At 43.5% G+C, this 16644-nt stretch overlaps 1 protein-coding gene across 8 annotated transcripts in view; it reads right to left on the bottom strand.

The window, feature by feature from the left end:
• FGF13 (fibroblast growth factor 13) overlaps nucleotides 1-16644 on the bottom strand; it is a 339123-nt gene that overhangs the window by 122803 nt on the left and 199676 nt on the right. The window contains exon 1 of one of the 8 annotated variants that reach the window (XM_005301035.5): nucleotides 11004-11139. The exons of the other annotated variants lie outside the window; for them this stretch is intronic. Coding sequence (XP_005301092.2) covers nucleotides 11004-11085 — 82 coding nt within the window. The 5' untranslated portion in view covers nucleotides 11086-11139. Of the gene's footprint in view, nucleotides 1-11003; nucleotides 11140-16644 lie in introns of those variants that run through there. 8 annotated transcript variants of the gene reach the window in all.

Raw genomic sequence — 16644 nt, 5'->3', positions numbered from 1 at the left:
GTTTGTGACACACAGACACTACACACCCCAGAATAGCCAACTGGGCACTCCTGGGGCATCTGGGAAATTCAGCTTCAAGTCCCTGTTCCAAATCCAAAGAAACTTCAACCTAGGTCTCCATCATCCCAGGTGAGAGCCTTCTCGCTGCCTCTTCCTTTCCTTCCCAGAAATTCCATCCTGGACCTGAGAAACCCTTCCGGGAAAAACTTTTATTGAAACAGACACATTTAGCAGTTTCGTTTGTGACAAACTGGCATTTTCCAACAACAACAAAAGTTTCTTGGAAAAATTCCTGACCAGCTGCACTTAATTCTCTCTCACCCAGGATGCTATCTGGCCAAAACCCAGCCCCATGAAAGCAGCTTTGTCAGCATTTTCACGTCTCCAACTCTAATTCATAGAATCAATGGGGGGAAAAGTAAAAGTCAACTTATAGAGACAGCTGGTTGTCTGGCTCCTTTTAGCCAACACTAATATGATCAAAGAGTCAGCTACTGAGTCAATCCTTAGTTGCTTGGCCCATATTTTAATGTTCAGAAATGTAGCTGCTGAGATCTCAGCCTAATGAATAACTAGCTAATGTTTAGTTTACTACTAAGAACTAATTGCTAGCTGCATCTCTTGATTGCTGCTGTAGGACCAGTATGTTTTAAAAGAAAAACAGGACTTATCTAGATCAGCAATAGAAAAAATGTTCTAAAATAAACTGCAGGAAGGACAATTTGTTCATAGCTGAATAATACCTCAGTTGGCCAGAAGAGGACGTTAAAGTTGCATGAATCTCTTGCCTCAGACTCTCAACAAAACACCACTCACTGCAGTGCATCTACCTTCAAAGTCCATGGCCTAGGATCTTGGGAGACCATTAACTAAGGTCTCCTCGCTGCCAGTAAGATACATAGATAGTGTGCTTGTTAATGTTAATTAGTTAAGTGTGTCCATTTTTGGAATACTGCATAATTCCAATTTCCTATATTGCTCATCACTGAGCATACAGAATATCAGCATTCCTATCTCTGCTGTTATTATAATATTTTAATGCTAATACAATTATTACAATAATTTAATATTAAATGTCATTTAGGATAGGTCAGAAAATGATTCTTTTCCCATTCCACCCCGTTTTGCTGTGCTCTTCAATCGATCGGCAAAGCATTCATAGCTTGTTTTTGTCTATAACTGCAATTAAATCTACAGGAAACATGGTACATTTAACCTTCCCACAGGGAACATTATTCTGCAAACCACCGACTAACCACTAGATAAAACATCTAAATGACACCAGCATCAATTTTGCACAAAGCAAAACCTAAGATGAACATCTATACTGGTTCTGTCACTAATAATGTTAATTGCACGTTGCGGGTAAAATGAGTAGGAAAACAAGATAATTCAGCGAGGGAAGTAATGCTTAATCTGTAATGCTTAAACAACTAAATGCAATTAAAAAGATTCACTCTTTAGTCATCAGCATTTTCTCAGCTTTACCGTAGGACATAAATGAAATCCACAGCATTAGAGTCAGTGGTTACAAGAGAACAGCTTTTTTGCTTTGCTCCGCATCTGACAATTCTTTATCTACTCAGATTTTGACATTTTATAACCTCTTTTTTTTTTTAAATAAACCCTGCAAAATTGGATCATTTCAGACCAAATAAAAATATTGGTAACAATTTCCTAACATGATTGCTCATGTGGCCACATTGTTTACTTTTATTATCAAAACACAAGTCGGGATTTTCTGGTGTAAGTCAGATCAGAATATGGTCCAATACAGCAAGCGGTACATTGAATCGGCTAATATTGGTTCTATCTTTTCTTAGTTTCGTTGCCATGAAGACATTTAAAGAACAGCTGTAAGAAATGCTCCTCTAGTTAAAAATGTTTTTCTATAAACAACAAGATGCGCCTCCTACAAGGATAAACGTTCTTTTCCATTGATCCTGGCAGACATATTCAACACCATTTTATTCTCCACTCTTTAAAAGTTCCCATAAAAGATCCTATTCCCTATGGATAATATCTACATTCAAAACTAGAGATGGTTCCCTTCATGGTTACAGAGATAGCTGTACTTCTGAGCCCTCAACTTCTTCTTGAGGGCACCCCCTTAGGTTGTAGGCCTCAAGCCTTTACCGTCCTAGAATCTTGTGATTCTCCTACTGTTATACCGTGTCTTAGGCTACAATCCCCTGTGTACCAGCTGTGCTTCTCCAGTCTGAATGGGATTGGTCCCTGCACGTCTGCCCTTTGGGAGCTGTGACCAGCAATCAATACAGTGACTAGGTGGCCTTCTTCAAACAAAGGATTGTTTAATCTTAACAGCAGGAACAGGAAAGCCTAAGAGAAAATGATTGTGTAGCCTTTTTTAATTTAAATGGAATTTAATATTTTTTTTGTATTAAAACTACGCTGGGTTCATCTCCTGTTGCTACAGTTTCAAGCTCAACAGAGTGAAAATTATCTCTGGTGCTTTTCTCAAATTCAGAGACTCTAGGAAAACACAAAGTCCAAGGGTAGAGACCACAGACACAATCATAAGTACAAAGTCTTATCTGTACTACAAGTTTTATTAAAGCAATAAGTAAAGTTCCAATTACCCAAGCACATAGAAATCCTACAAAAACCTATGCAATGACTAAGACTGCAGTCACACACACATCCTCAAAGATATTATAGGGTCCCATACACCTCTCTATAGAGGGATGGTTCCTGCTGGGGTTTCCCATGTGGTCATCCTGTGGGGTTGTCCCATGGGGGTCTTCCCGCTTTTATCCAACCAGGGAACTTCTTTGATATTGTTATTCTGACCACGCCTAACACCTTATGCGTATGCGTGAGGGTTTCAACCCTCTTTTCTGTATCTGTACTTCCACCCCCCATGAATATTGGGTTGCCCCATTTTTCATAGGTTGTTTCCTAGTTCCTCCTATTCTCATTAGCTTCTATGCTCAACATGTGCCCTGTGCTCAGGACAGGACGTTCCATGATGTTACAACCAGGGGTCTCTGACAATACCATGCCGTTCATGGCAATCTAGTTTTTTGTAACATTACCTATTGGCACATCTTTTGCAGTAATCTTGTGACCTTACTGGCATAGCTATTTCCTAGGTCACCCACTCCTGTCAAGCATTCTTAAGCCTATGGCCTAGTCACTTAAATCTATTTAGCATACATGGATTACATATGAAATAGCATATGAATGGACTGTAATGCCACATAACACAATGATAAATGGATGATAAAATGAACTAATTGGCTACAATTTACAACAATAAAACAGTCTGTACACATCTGTCTTGCCTAAGGCTTACCAACCCCTGGAAGTTTAGGAAGGCGCAACTGCTGCAGAGCCCCACCACAGAGCCTGTGTCTAGGTCAGCCTGCTCCTTGGGAATAGCTCCTGACAACTGCCTTTCCCCTCTCTCTCTCTTGAGAGAGAATTGTAACAGTTCCCAGCTGTTGGGAAGCTGTGCGTTGTTGGCCTTCCCAAAACAGCTGTGTGTGTAACTTTGGCTGGAGCCTAGAGTTAGCATCCTCCCATCTAATAGTTGAGTATTGTCAAACCTCCTAACCGGTTTACCAAGAGATGCTTTACCTGGAGCCATTGTGTTACATTCCTGCTTGCTTCCGAACAGCTTTGCTATTAACTAAAGCAGCCCATGCATACAGTGAGTTAACCCCTGTAGTCATGCAATAACCATCCCACCAGCCAGTCATAGAATCATAGAATATCAGGGTTGGAAGGGATCTCAGGAGGTCATCTAGTCCAATCCCCTGCTCAAAGCAGGACCAATCCCCAGACAGATTTTTGCCCCAGATCCTTAAATGGCCCCCTCAAGGATTGAACTCACAACCCTGGGTTTAGTAGGCCAATGCTCAAACCACTGAGCTATCCCCCCATTTTAAAGGTAAGGGCAATGCCCTTTTCAGGGGGGACCCTCTACCCAAGCAAGGCACACCAGGACAGAGGCACAACAGTCACCTGCATGACCCCAATGTGATTTGAACACACAACCTTCTGATCTGGAATCAGATGTGCTACCCTTGCGCCACTCCTCTCTAAGGCTACAGTCACATACAGCATTCACAAATTAATGCAGCACTGCCCCCTGGCCCCCAGAACTGGCCCCTGGATTTCGACAGCTTCAAACCTGATTCCCCATCTAAACGGCCCCTACCTCCAAACCTGATTCTAAATGGCCCCTATCTCTATAACAGGCTGAACCGAAGTTCCGGGTACCAAACTTCAAGCAGAGGCCTGTTGTTGGAACAGTGGCATTGCTTACAACTGCTCTCAGCAAGCCCTGACTAATTATAAATTACCGCGTAGACAAAGGAGTGCCCACAAATATCTCCACCTCCACCCCACTCTCTCCCAAGAACCTTAACAGAGATTAATGAAGCCAGCCTTTGCAGTGTGCTCAGAGGTTAACAAATCCAACGCGTGCATCTCCACTGATCTCAGCTGTGGTTGTGTATCCCAGGGAGGGAGCCCAGCTCTCTGGGAAGAAGGCCCTAAACCATCCAGGGCTTTAGAGGTTAAAATCCACACCTTGAATTCCACCCAGAAGCCAGCACAAGATCACAGGGCACTGGTCCAATGTGCAGCGCTACTTAGTAAGCAGGCTGCAGCTTTCTACGCGAGGTTCAGCTTCTGAACAATCCCAAGGTGTAACTCCACGTAGAGCCCTTTACAGCAATCTAATCTTGAGATGACAAAGGCATGGATGATTGTGGTGAGGTCCATAGCAGAGAGAAGAGGTCACACTTAGCAAGGGCAGATGGGGAAAAAATGCACTTGGCTACAGCCACTGATTGTACATTGTGGAACCTCAACAGATGAGAGCTGTTTGGACCAAGGGTAGTGGAGGGGAATGGATTTCCAAAGTTGAGGGCTCCTGATTTCCGCTATTATCAGCTTGTTCCACTAAACGCTAGCCGGTATGAAAAGAGACGTGATGTTCACTTTGCAAATGGAGGGTTCCCCAGGTCGGTTGTTGTATGCGGAGTTAAAAAGTAATTTGATTACAAAGCGCCCGTTACAAGCCAGGCGAGGATGGAATGGTTGTTATTATTTATGCAATATTTGTATTGCAGTGGCCCCCAAAGTCCACAGTCGAGAATCAGAGCCCCAGTGAGCTAAGTGCTGTACAGCCAGATGTGAAGGCAAAATCTCTGCCCGAAGGAGCAAATTAATATTGCAAACTAGGAGAAATAATTTTCCCCACCAGCAGTAGCTGGACAAAAACTCTTGCTGGAGTCTAAAATATCCATCCACACTCAAAACTAGCGTAGCACTGTTCCGTCACTGCACCCAGAATTCCGACACGTCCCCTCCTTGGAGGGAATGTATAAGACTGCAGTGGGTGGAGAGAGGTTGTGTTTCTTTTCATGAAGACTTCATTTCTATTGTGCTCTCTAAAATGACAGACAGTACCAATGCATCGGAGTGCTCCAAGGGTTGGTCCTGGGGCCGGTTTTGTTCAATATCTTCATTAATGATCTGGAGGATGGTGTGGACTGCACTCTCAGCAAGTTTGCAGATGACACTAAACTGGGAGGAGTGGTATATACGCTGGAGGGTAGGGATAGGATACAGAGAGACCTAGACAAATTAGAGGATTGGGCCAAAAGAAACCTGATGAGGTTCAACAAGGACAAGTGCAGAGTCCTGCACTTAGGACGGAAGAATCCCATGCACTGTTACACACTAGGGACTGAATGGCTAGGAAGCAGTTCTGCAGAAAAGGACCAAGGGGTTACAGTGAACGAGAAGCTGGATGAGAGTCAACAGTGTGCCCTTGTTGCCAAGAAGGTTAACAGCATTTTGTATAAGTAGGGGCATTGCCAGCAGATCGAGGGACTTGATCATTCCCCTCTATTCGACATTGGTGAGGCCTCATCTGGAGTACTGTGTCCAGTTTTGGGCCCCACACTACAAGAAGGATGTGGAAAAATTGGAAAGAGTCCAGCGGAGGGCAACAAAAATGATTAGGGGGCTGGAGCGCATGACTTATGAGGAGAGGCTGAGGGAACTGGGGTTGTTTAGTCTGCAGAAGAGAAGAATGAGGGGGGATTTGATAGCTGCTTTCAACTACCTGAAAGGGGGTTCCAAAGAGGATGGATCTAGACTGTTCTCAGTGGTAGCAGAGGACAGAACAAGGAGTAATGGTCTCAAGTTGCAGTGGGGGAGGTTTAAGTTGGATATTAGGAAAAACTTTTTCACTAGGAGGGTGGTGAAGCACTGGAATGGGTTACCTAGGGAGGTGGTGGAATCTCCTTCCTTAGAGGTTTTTAAGGTCAGGCTTGACAAAGCCCTGGCTGCGATGATTTAGTTGGGAATTGGTCCTGCTTTGAGCAGGGGGTTGGACTAGATGACCTCCTGAGGTCCCTTCCAACCCTGATATTCTATGATATTCTATGATCGAGCCTGCTTCTAACCTCACGTCTAAAGCAAGGCCCCGTGCACTGGATGTGGACTAAGGGAAATGCACTGGTTAACTACCGCACGTCTACTAGGAAAGAATAAGACCTGAACATCTGCGTATAGAAAAATGACTCCTCTCTAAGGCTACATACACACTGGCAACAATGGGACCTGTCATTCAATATCGAGGCCCACCAGGACAGCCCCACTGGTGGTAGCAACAGTGGGAGCCGAGTGTAAACAGAGCTTTGACATTTTTGCCACCAGTGAATTGAGTCTCGTTTTTGCCACTCTAGAGGAGCCCTAAGTAGCAATGAGGTCTGAGCTGTCACAAAAGCTGTGGATGTGCATGGCATGTATAAAACTGACTTATTCAACCAACAAGGAGGAAGAGTCATTTTTACTGGGGCGGGGGGTGGGTGGGTGGGGGGGAGGGGAGATCAATAAAACACGGGAAGAGAGAGTGAGAAAATTAATGTTTCTGGTACTATGGCAACATTATTTCCAATCAACAAGGAGGATGTGAAGAATATACAAACCAGTGGACAGCCCATTTGCAATTACTACTTCATGCGAGCTCATGCTTCGTTTGCACTGTGACATCGAATCATTCAGAATTAAATTTCATGTGTTACCCTATGTCCCCAGATCTCTCCTTCAGCTAGTCTGTCACATCCTTTACAGAACTGTTGCAAATAAGATTTATCAAGATGACGAATAGAGCTTTCATTTCTACTGTGCATTGGATTTGCACTGCTACATTATACTACCAGTGGCTCAACTGCTAAGCAACAAATTAAGTAACATTTAAAAAAACAACAACATTTGGTACATGAAATAGTAGGAACGTAGATGATGAAAACAACCTGTTGCACATGTAGCAATCTCTTTTATTCCATATTTTTCTGGGGGGTGAGAGGGAAGTGCTAAGTCTAGTCATCATATCTCTGAGTAACCACCACCTTTAATTTACTAGATTCTGCATCCAGTTCCCATTTTCAAAGATGCTTTTTTTCCAAAGCTGACTTATAAATAACTCCTGCTGTAAGCAACAGAACGTCTGCAGTTGCCCTTAACCAACACGTGACTCTGACACTTTGTACTTTGCCAATGTACTACCTTGGCATTTGTGTTTTCTCAACAGAAAAACACTAGGAAACACTGACAACTTACAATACATAGAGCTTAACAATCTGGTTTTCAGACCAATGTTCTTTGGGATGTCTTTTTAAACTACCATTACAATTATTTTAGAGTGTCCTGTCTCCAGTCCCTGTCATAAGCTATTGCTCATGGAAGACCACATATTATATTACACACTGATCTGCCATGTAGTCAAGAACATTTACTAGCCCAGGCACCAAAGCTATAATGAAAAAAAAAAAAAAAGGACATTTTACGTCCTGACCAAAACACATTAGCAGCCCCAGGCAGCAAGTGTAATTTTGGAAGGTTGCCATAGTTAGGAACATCAGAGCAGATGGGTCCTCCTGGAATGGAAGGGGTCATCGTGTCCAGTCCCCTGTGGTCTCACACCACCCCGTTGGGTAATAAAGCTATCAAGCTCCATCTTAAAGACCATTAAGTTTCTTGTCCTGATAACCCCTTCTGGAAGGAGTGCTCCAGAACCACTCTCCTATGATGGTTAGAAACCTTCTCATTTCCAGCTTAAATTTACTCATGGTCAGTTGATACTCTTATGTTTCTCTAAGTCTAAATCTGTTTGAAACAGCTGGTTTTAGTATATGTGGAAGCGGACCTAGCCAGACTAAATTTAGGCCTGATTCACCTCCCATTACAGTCAATGGAAACACTCATTGACTTTAGTGGAAGCTGGCTTGGGCTTTTGCGTCTGAGATTTCTCCCCCAATATCATCTATCCAAACATCCACAGTGTTTATTTGATATTGCTTGCTTGGCATAGTGCATCTTAATCTTGTGCTATGTCGTTCACAGAGGTACTGCATTGGTTGTCATAGGTTATAAGCACTAAATATAATATAGAACGATATCAAATACATTGTTACTGTTATCATAGGTTAGCAAAATGATGCTAAAAGTGACCTTTAACAAATGTGCGTGGTATTATACAGGGATGTGATATCTATGTTAGATATGGGAAGTCTCTTCTGCTTTTTCCGGTGAGCGCACTTCAACGGGACACCAAGAATTAGAGTGCAAATCCAGGGCCTTCCTTCACAGCTGTCTAGAATTTCAGCTGTGCAGCAGAATCTGTCTACGGTACTTACCTGGCACCCATTACTATAACATCTGAGCACCTCATCATCGTTAATGTATTTATCCTCATGACATCCGATCATCCCATTTTGCAGATGGGGAACTGAGGCAAAGAGAGAATAAGTGACTTGCCCATGGCCACACAGGAAGGCTGTAGCAGAGCAGAGGACTGAACCCCCTACCTCTCCAGTCCCAAACTAGCACCCTAATCACTGAGCCATCCTTCCTCTGAAAAAATCAGCAAGGTTGCACTGTCCAGGGGGCTTAATGCCGAGGAGCCACACCGGGGGTAATGGTCTGTGGGAGCCAAGCTGGCAGGAGTTAACGCTGAGGAGCAGCACAGAGGAACTCAGCTTTTCTGCACGTGCCAGAACCCTCTGAAGGCGACCAGAGAGCCACAGAATGTCACTGTGGATGTCAGGCCATAAGTAAGTTCACAGTAATATAGAAGAGGATCCCTACCACCTGCAATGGAACAATCCATAGGAAACTCCCGTGACTGAAAATCGGCGAGTTTTCTGGATTCTGTGCAGAATTTTCCCCAAGTAAGGAACAAAGAAACACAGGAATTGCCAGACTGGATCAGATCCAATGCCCATCTAGTCCAGTGGCCAGCCCCAGATGACTCAGAGAAAGCTGTAAGAATCCCTCACACAGCAGTTGTGGGATAATCCGCCTCCCATGTGAATCTCATCCTGTTTCTTAATAGTTAGAGACTGGCTTAAATCTTGGAGCACGAGGTTTAAATATCCCTCCCAGAACTTTTGTTATTATTAACTATGATATCTCCGGATATTTTTGTGATCTCTACAAATGTCCAATTCTTTTTTGAATGTTGCAAATTTTTTGTCTCCGTGATTTCCTATGGCAATGAGTTCCACAGTTCACAGAACAAAAGTACTTCTACTAAATAACTGAAATATTAAAATTGTTATATCCTAATCCATGACAATTTGTAACACGGAGGTGAGAATGAAAATATTTGTCCTACTGAATACATGTGATCTGTAACTAGAAGTGTACTTTCCTATTATTTGCAATATTATAATGCCTAGAGTCTCCAACCAAAACCAGAGTCCCATTCTACGAGGTACATATAGACAACCCTTTGCCCTGAAGCGCTTACAATTGAAATAAACAAGACAGGCAGACAAAAGATGGAAGAAATGAAGTATCATCCCCACCCCCACTTTAGAGATGAGGAACTGGGGCACAAAGAGATCATGGGTAAAGTTTTCAGTAGTACCTATGTGACTTAGGAGCCTAAATCACATTTCAATGAGGCATTAGATACAATTTTCAAAATTGCTTACAGGGCAGAATTGTAAAGGTATTTAGTCACCTAACATTGCAGGTAGGTGCCTAGTGGGATTTTCAAAAGCATCTAGGAAGGTTAGACTCCATATTTACATTGAAATCAACTGAAGTTAGGTGTTTGGACAATCCCACTAGGCAATTATCAGCATCTTTAGGCATCTAAATACTTGACCCAATGGGGGTTAGGAGCCTAAGTCCCCTTTTCAAAAGTGAGGCAGGCACAGTCACAGATCCTTAAAGGTATTTAGGTGCTCAACTCCCATTTATTTCAGCTGATCTAGGTCTAAGGGTTTAAGTCACTTTTGAAATGGGATTTAGCTCCTGAGTCACTTAGACTTTTTTTGAAAATGTTCCCCTCAGTGACTAGACCATAGCCACATGGCAAGCCTGTGCCCAAATCTCACAAATCCCAGCCCATCACTTCAATCACAAGTCTATCCATCCTCAGAAATACTGACGGAACAGTTCAGTCTAAGCAAACTCAGCCAGCTCCCCAGATTTCCAAGGCTAGCATTTTCCTGCTCTTAAAAAAAAAAAATGAAACAACCAACCAACATACAAGAAAGCCCCTATTTACTGCCTGAGCCAACGCCCACAGAAGTCAGAGCTCCGACTGACTCCAGTGGGCACTGGGTTCGGACTTTCCCAATTGTTTTTGACATAATTCAGTTTTATAGGAATGTCATTTTAATCTAGCGATCAAGGACATCTGGGTTGACTTCACGGAATGGCTTACGTCGGTGACTAGCCCGAGACCCTCCTTATTGAAATCCCTTCATTTCAAATGTGCCAGAAAGGTACCTTTGAGTCATGCGGCTAAATCCATGTTTAATAACTGTCAAGAGGATATGACAGATTAGCTAGCGGGGGGATCGCAGGGCTCAAGGCGCTCTCAGGCGTATCATGTGGGATTGAATGCAGATGTAAAGAATGATTACATCACCCTGCCAGGGAGCATCCTCTCTCCCCGCAACATATGGGCATCAGCCTGGATAAAACAAAATGGCATCACAAACCCTTCGCTGTGGTTAACACAAGGTGGCTGATGGAATAGCTCCTCCAGACACGATGACCTCTTGGCTTTGCTGTAGGCAGCATGCAAACCAGGAGACTTTTTTGGCTGCGGGATTCAACAGCACGAAATGTGGCTAGGGTCCACAGGGCAGAATGTAAATTCTGTCTGGCTTCTAGACAGCAGGCGCTGCTCTGGTTGGCCCCATGCAGACATATATTACCACATTTACAGTCAGTGTATCGTAGACTGGCCTCTGCAGGATGTAACTAGCTTCTCCATTAATATTAAAATATTCCTAGCTCCTGCAGTTAAACGATACAGCTGAATCCAAAGTTCAAATGCTCTGCATGCTGAATGTATCACGCAGAAAAATCCAATATTCCTTACCCGGGCTGTTCTCTTTAACATCAACAAAGGCTAGATTACAGAATCTTTTAACAAAGGGGGGGCGGGGAGAAGAGTCTATGCATATTACTTGCAAACATTTTCCTCTTGCAATAAATATTTGTCATGTCATGTTCATGGATCCTGCATAGAAGGGATTGAATCCAGATGTAAAATTTGCAGATGAAATCCTTACAAATGATGCCCAGATTCCCAGTGGGGAAATGGCATAAACCTCAGATATATATTAATTAATTATTTTTCTTCTCCCCCGCCAATCCTTCCACACAGTACTTTATTTTTCTCAGTCTGAATGTATTTCGATATACATTTGTTTGGAAACTCCATGCATTATTGAAATGCGACTGGTTTGGAAAACGGAATCGTTAACATGATGTATCACACAAGTGCATCTCCAGTTCATGTTCTTTTTCTGCTTTGTCAGTTTGACTCAGTCTGCTTTAATATGCACAAGCTATTTTAAAGGCCTTTTTGCAATTCAGATCTTCATTCTGTAAGGAGAGCTGGAAAAGATAACAGTTCAGTTTCAGTCTTGCACTCAAATCTGCTGAAGGAAGGTTTAGCAACTGTTGAATATTCTGTTATTTAAACTGCCTTTTTGACTGTATTAATTTTAAAACAAAGTTTTTAAAAAAAATAGACTGATAAGAATTCAATGGGGGGAGAGGTTAGGAGTGGTTTGCAAACATTTACACAGGGCTTATGGCAGATGGACAACCGTGAACCTAGTAAGTTGGGTGCCGGGGGCCAGTATATTTCAACTGGAGCTCAGCGAATGGAGGGTAGGAGCATAGCAAGTGGGATTGGTGGGAGATGCAGTGAGATAACCTTGTTCTGCAACCCAAACCCTCCAGCTTTTTCCCCTCATCCACAGCTATCAGGCCTGCTCTCCCCAGAACAAGCACCAATGGTGGTTCTCCTCTGGCTCCTCAACACCTTCCAAGAGGCATCCTCCTTCTCCTGCTTGTAAGTCTGCCTTGGCATGAGTAATTGCTAATTGAACACGGGGGAGGCCTCATAATTTGGAAGACAGGGAGGTAAATAGCTCACCAGGCTGAAAAGGGAATATTTGGGCTAACTAAGACAAGTAAATAGGTTAGTAAGCTAAGAGACAGAACATGTGAACTAGCTCAGCTTAGAGGGGGAACACCGAGGGAGCCATTTACGAAGAACAAGATAACAATGGATAAGGTAAGTTGGGAGGATAAAACTGAGGTAAAGAGTCAAGTCAAACACGGACAGTGTGTGGACAGAGTGTGCTGTACAGGGATTGGTTCCTGCAAAACATGTGATGCGCTGTATAATAAATGCAATGGGATATGTAAATGTATCTGAAGGAAGGAGATTTCATGTAACTTTGGAGCTGCGATGTAGTCTGCATCCAGCCCCCAGCCGCCGCATTTGTGTCTGACCAACTCAGAGTAAGTTTGCTGCATGGAAAATAAAGATGCCTGAGTGATGAAATCTGGAGTCTACCTCAGTTCTTGGGAAGCCAAGTGGAAAGGGGTCTCGGAGGAAGTCCCAACACTGCTGTTCATCCTTCCCAGCATCTCTGGATAGAGCCTTGACTCCTGTAGGGCAGGCCTGTCTTACACCTTCTCTATGGGCCATAGTTCTGTGAGAGAGTGGAGCATATAGAGAGGATTCTGCATGCAACTTTCCTTTACAGGTTTCTGTTGCTCGGGACTCTGTCTGAGATCAGTCTCTGGACCCAAGAAACGGTTTGTCCTAAGTTAGAGTGAAAACAGTTACTAAAAAAATCTGCCCTTGGGAAAAAAGCAGTTTACCTCTAGATTATGCACACTCAGGGGGGAGTTAGTAACTACGTATTTGGAGCTATAGGGCCAAATTAAGATCTGGTATAATTGGTGCCAAGGGAACTGCTCCTGAATGTGGCCCATAAAGCCCTTTGTGATGCAAGGTACTCTATAAGCAGGGCCAATTCAGACAGTGCCCCCAAACCAGCAGCTGCTGAGGGACCCGCGACACTGGGATCGCAACCTATACGGGATAACTTGCACTATCGTTGTCACATTGACCATTCATATGCTGTAGCCTTGTATTGGCTTTCGTTTCTCTCGCCCAACTGGCATAGAAGTTCGTGAAAGGGGTGGGTGTTTCATGGATTCACTGAGTTAAAGTCCCATCCAGTCCAGATAAGGTTGGCTCACCCAGCCACCCGCTATAATTCTTTGTTGCACTGAGAGATTCTAACATACAGGATTATAAATATTGTCTTAGAATTTTCTACAAAATTTGTCTTCACAGCTTTGTAGTCATGGGGGGGGAAGTGGCAGAACAATGTTTAGTATTTACAGGACCATGGCCAAGTTATTCCGATTTAGAGGATCACGCTTTTAATTGATTTATCTCGTTAGACTGACCTAACACTTGGTAAAGCACCCCCCATCCTTTCATGTATTTATACCTGCTCCTGTATTTTTTACTTCATACAGCTGGTGAAGTGGGTTCTAGCCCACGAAAGCTTATGCCCAAATAAATGTTAGTCTCTAAGGTGCCACAAGTGCTCCTCATTTTTTATGCTTAAAAACATCTCTCAGGAGTCCCGCGGCACCTTTGCTATTTCTGTAGCTGGAGACAGCTTTCATGTCAAGATGCTCATTAGCCATGTATAAGCCTTCCTAAAAATATGGTTTGCTTTTGAATTCTGAAAGCATCAAAATCTAATTAGCTAGAAAATAGGGCGTTAGTACAATAGACTAACCCATTAGGGGGCACTCTTGTATGCTGGCAGACCTTCATGTTCAGCAATATCAATCAATGGCCAATCCTGCATCTGTCTTCAGAGACCATCAGTGAAACCGCCACTTTCAGGTCAATGTAATATTTAAAATACACATTATAAACAGTTTGGGCTTACATCCCATATTGTATGTGTCTGTATATAAACTTAATACACTGTTTCAATGACATGCAGAAGGAAAATGTAATTTCCTCAGCCAGTTTGTTCACAATCTAGATCAGCGGTTTTCAACCTTTTTATAACGAATGGAGGTGCAGATCCCTTTGGAAATCTTAAACAGTGTGTGCACCCCCAGAGGTTTGCGGATCACAGGTTGAAAACCATTGATCTAGATCAATTACAGTGCTGTCACCCCTACACACCCTGCATGACACACATTTTGCACAAGCAGATTAAACCATATAAGCAACGTTCTACGTGAGCCAAACAGGGTCACATTTGCCAAGAATAAGTGAGCTTTTTCTCTCAGCCCTGTGCGTGAGTTACGTGTTTCCCCTGGCTTCTCAGACCTTTTCTTATCCTTGCCAACTATTCTAATCCTCCCGAAGCCTTCAGCTGCTGCCCTCATCCAAGAGCTCTCTCCACTCAAACCCAGAGGGCATCACCTGTTCAAAAGAGCACACAGCCTATAAGCTCTATAATGGGCGCAGGGTGGGGGGAAGTGATGCCACATAAAGCCAAGTGATCAGTGCGAAGACTGACATGTTCCTTATTAGTTCATTTGCTGTTGGTTTGTTTATTTATTGGGCTCTCGTATCTATATAAGATTCCAGGATTGTCGCTCTATCTGGGTGTCACTCTGAAGTCTAGATTGTCTGTTGAATCAGTGTGAAGTGATGGAAACAGCGACAAGTATGGCTGAGCGCTCTCTTTGTTCGGAATATTAGCAGGTTGAACCACCATTGGGATTCGTGGGCTGCTCTCTGATTTTTAAGTTCTTAGCCATTTTTGGCTTTTTTACATTGATGAATTATATCCATATGACAGCCCAGGTTTTTGCCTCATTTTAAATCCAACACACTCCCTTAGCTTCTCCTCGCTCTCCGTTCAGCCCTCCTGCAACTCCAGCTCCCGGCTTCAATTCCACCTCCCTTGCTGCCCTCCCTTATAGGAGTTGATCTCCCTCCTTCATAGAGATGAGCAATAAACTAAAGTAAATAGATGACCAGCTCAGTCATCTTACTTCCTGCAGTCACGCCGGGGGAAGGTGGGTCTTCAGGAGGGGTATAAGTGAGGTCAAGCAAAGGTGGCAGCTCTGTGTTCCAGCTAAGGGAGGCCCTTTCCTTGTGAATATGAATGAAAGCACAAAGACAATCCTGGTTGTTTTGCTCCACGCCTGCAAGGACCAGGCAATCAAGTGCAGAGGGTAGCCCTAGGGGGCAGAGAACGACAGGGAGTGAGAAGAACCATGCCCTACCATTGTTACATGCTATCTGCTGGGCCTACACCCAGGAAGCAACAGGAGCTGCTCTGGTCACACTCCCCCAGAGACCTTGGCAGCATTGTGACTCTCTAAGGCTCATTGCCTTCAGGCACAGTGCCAGAGTTTTCCAGGCACTCTGTGCTACCTGCTCGGCATTAACTTTCAATCGTTTTTTGGTTACGCTAGGAGATAGAGCTGAATAGTTGCTGAAACTATAGATTTTTAATTAACAAATACTTGGCAATTCCTTTACCTTTTAATTAATAATGCCATCAAGCAGGAACAGTGGAGCATCCCTAGCGGCCAGCACTTTCGCACTATCGCGCTCTCTTTTCCCTTTGATATTTTATTTTACGAAGCTCAAATGGACATTTTTTTAAACTTCCGGTTAAACTGTTTCGGTCAATTTAAAGATGTTTCAAGGGGTTCAGACTGCAGAAAGACACGGAGAGGAACAACTCGGGGAGCCCAACTCACAACTGGGAAGTGTCACCTATGACCCTCAAAACTTTTATCAGGGGTCACCCATCCACTTCCAGCAGCATGAGGATTGACAGACATGCATTTGTTATTATCAACCCTTACGTTACTTAGTTATTTGTCAGAGCAGCAGCGTCTGTGCTATTGTCCTATCTAGTTAGATTGCTAGGTGTTTGGAGCAGGGATCATTGTTTGTTATATGTGTGTGCAGGGCTTAGCAAGATGAGGCTCTGATCTAGGGGCTACTGCAATACGTTCAATAACAATAATAATTATGCACAACACTGCCCTCTTCTGCTTTACCTTATCATTTTGGACCTACTTTGCCTTAGTCAAGAGCAAAAACTCCTCCATGTGGCTCGGCCAATACACCTCTGCTATACAGCAGAATCTACTAACCGGGCCATCTTCTAAAGACCGACAGCCTACAGTGGAATTTCTGCTAATTATTCCTAACACTACAAGGAGAAATGGGCAGTAGGACCCTTTCTGATGCCCTGGGCTGATGCTGAAAAAGCAACTGATCTGCCAAAGTGAAGGATGCAGAAACTTAGTCACTACCTAGGGTAA

This window comes from Chrysemys picta, chromosome 9, assembly GCF_011386835.1.
Source record: "Chrysemys picta bellii isolate R12L10 chromosome 9, ASM1138683v2, whole genome shotgun sequence".
In the NCBI taxonomy this organism is placed as follows: Eukaryota; Metazoa; Chordata; order Testudines; family Emydidae; genus Chrysemys; species Chrysemys picta.
Note: the sequence above shows the minus strand (reverse complement) of the source record. Positions and strands in the feature narration are given on the sequence as shown.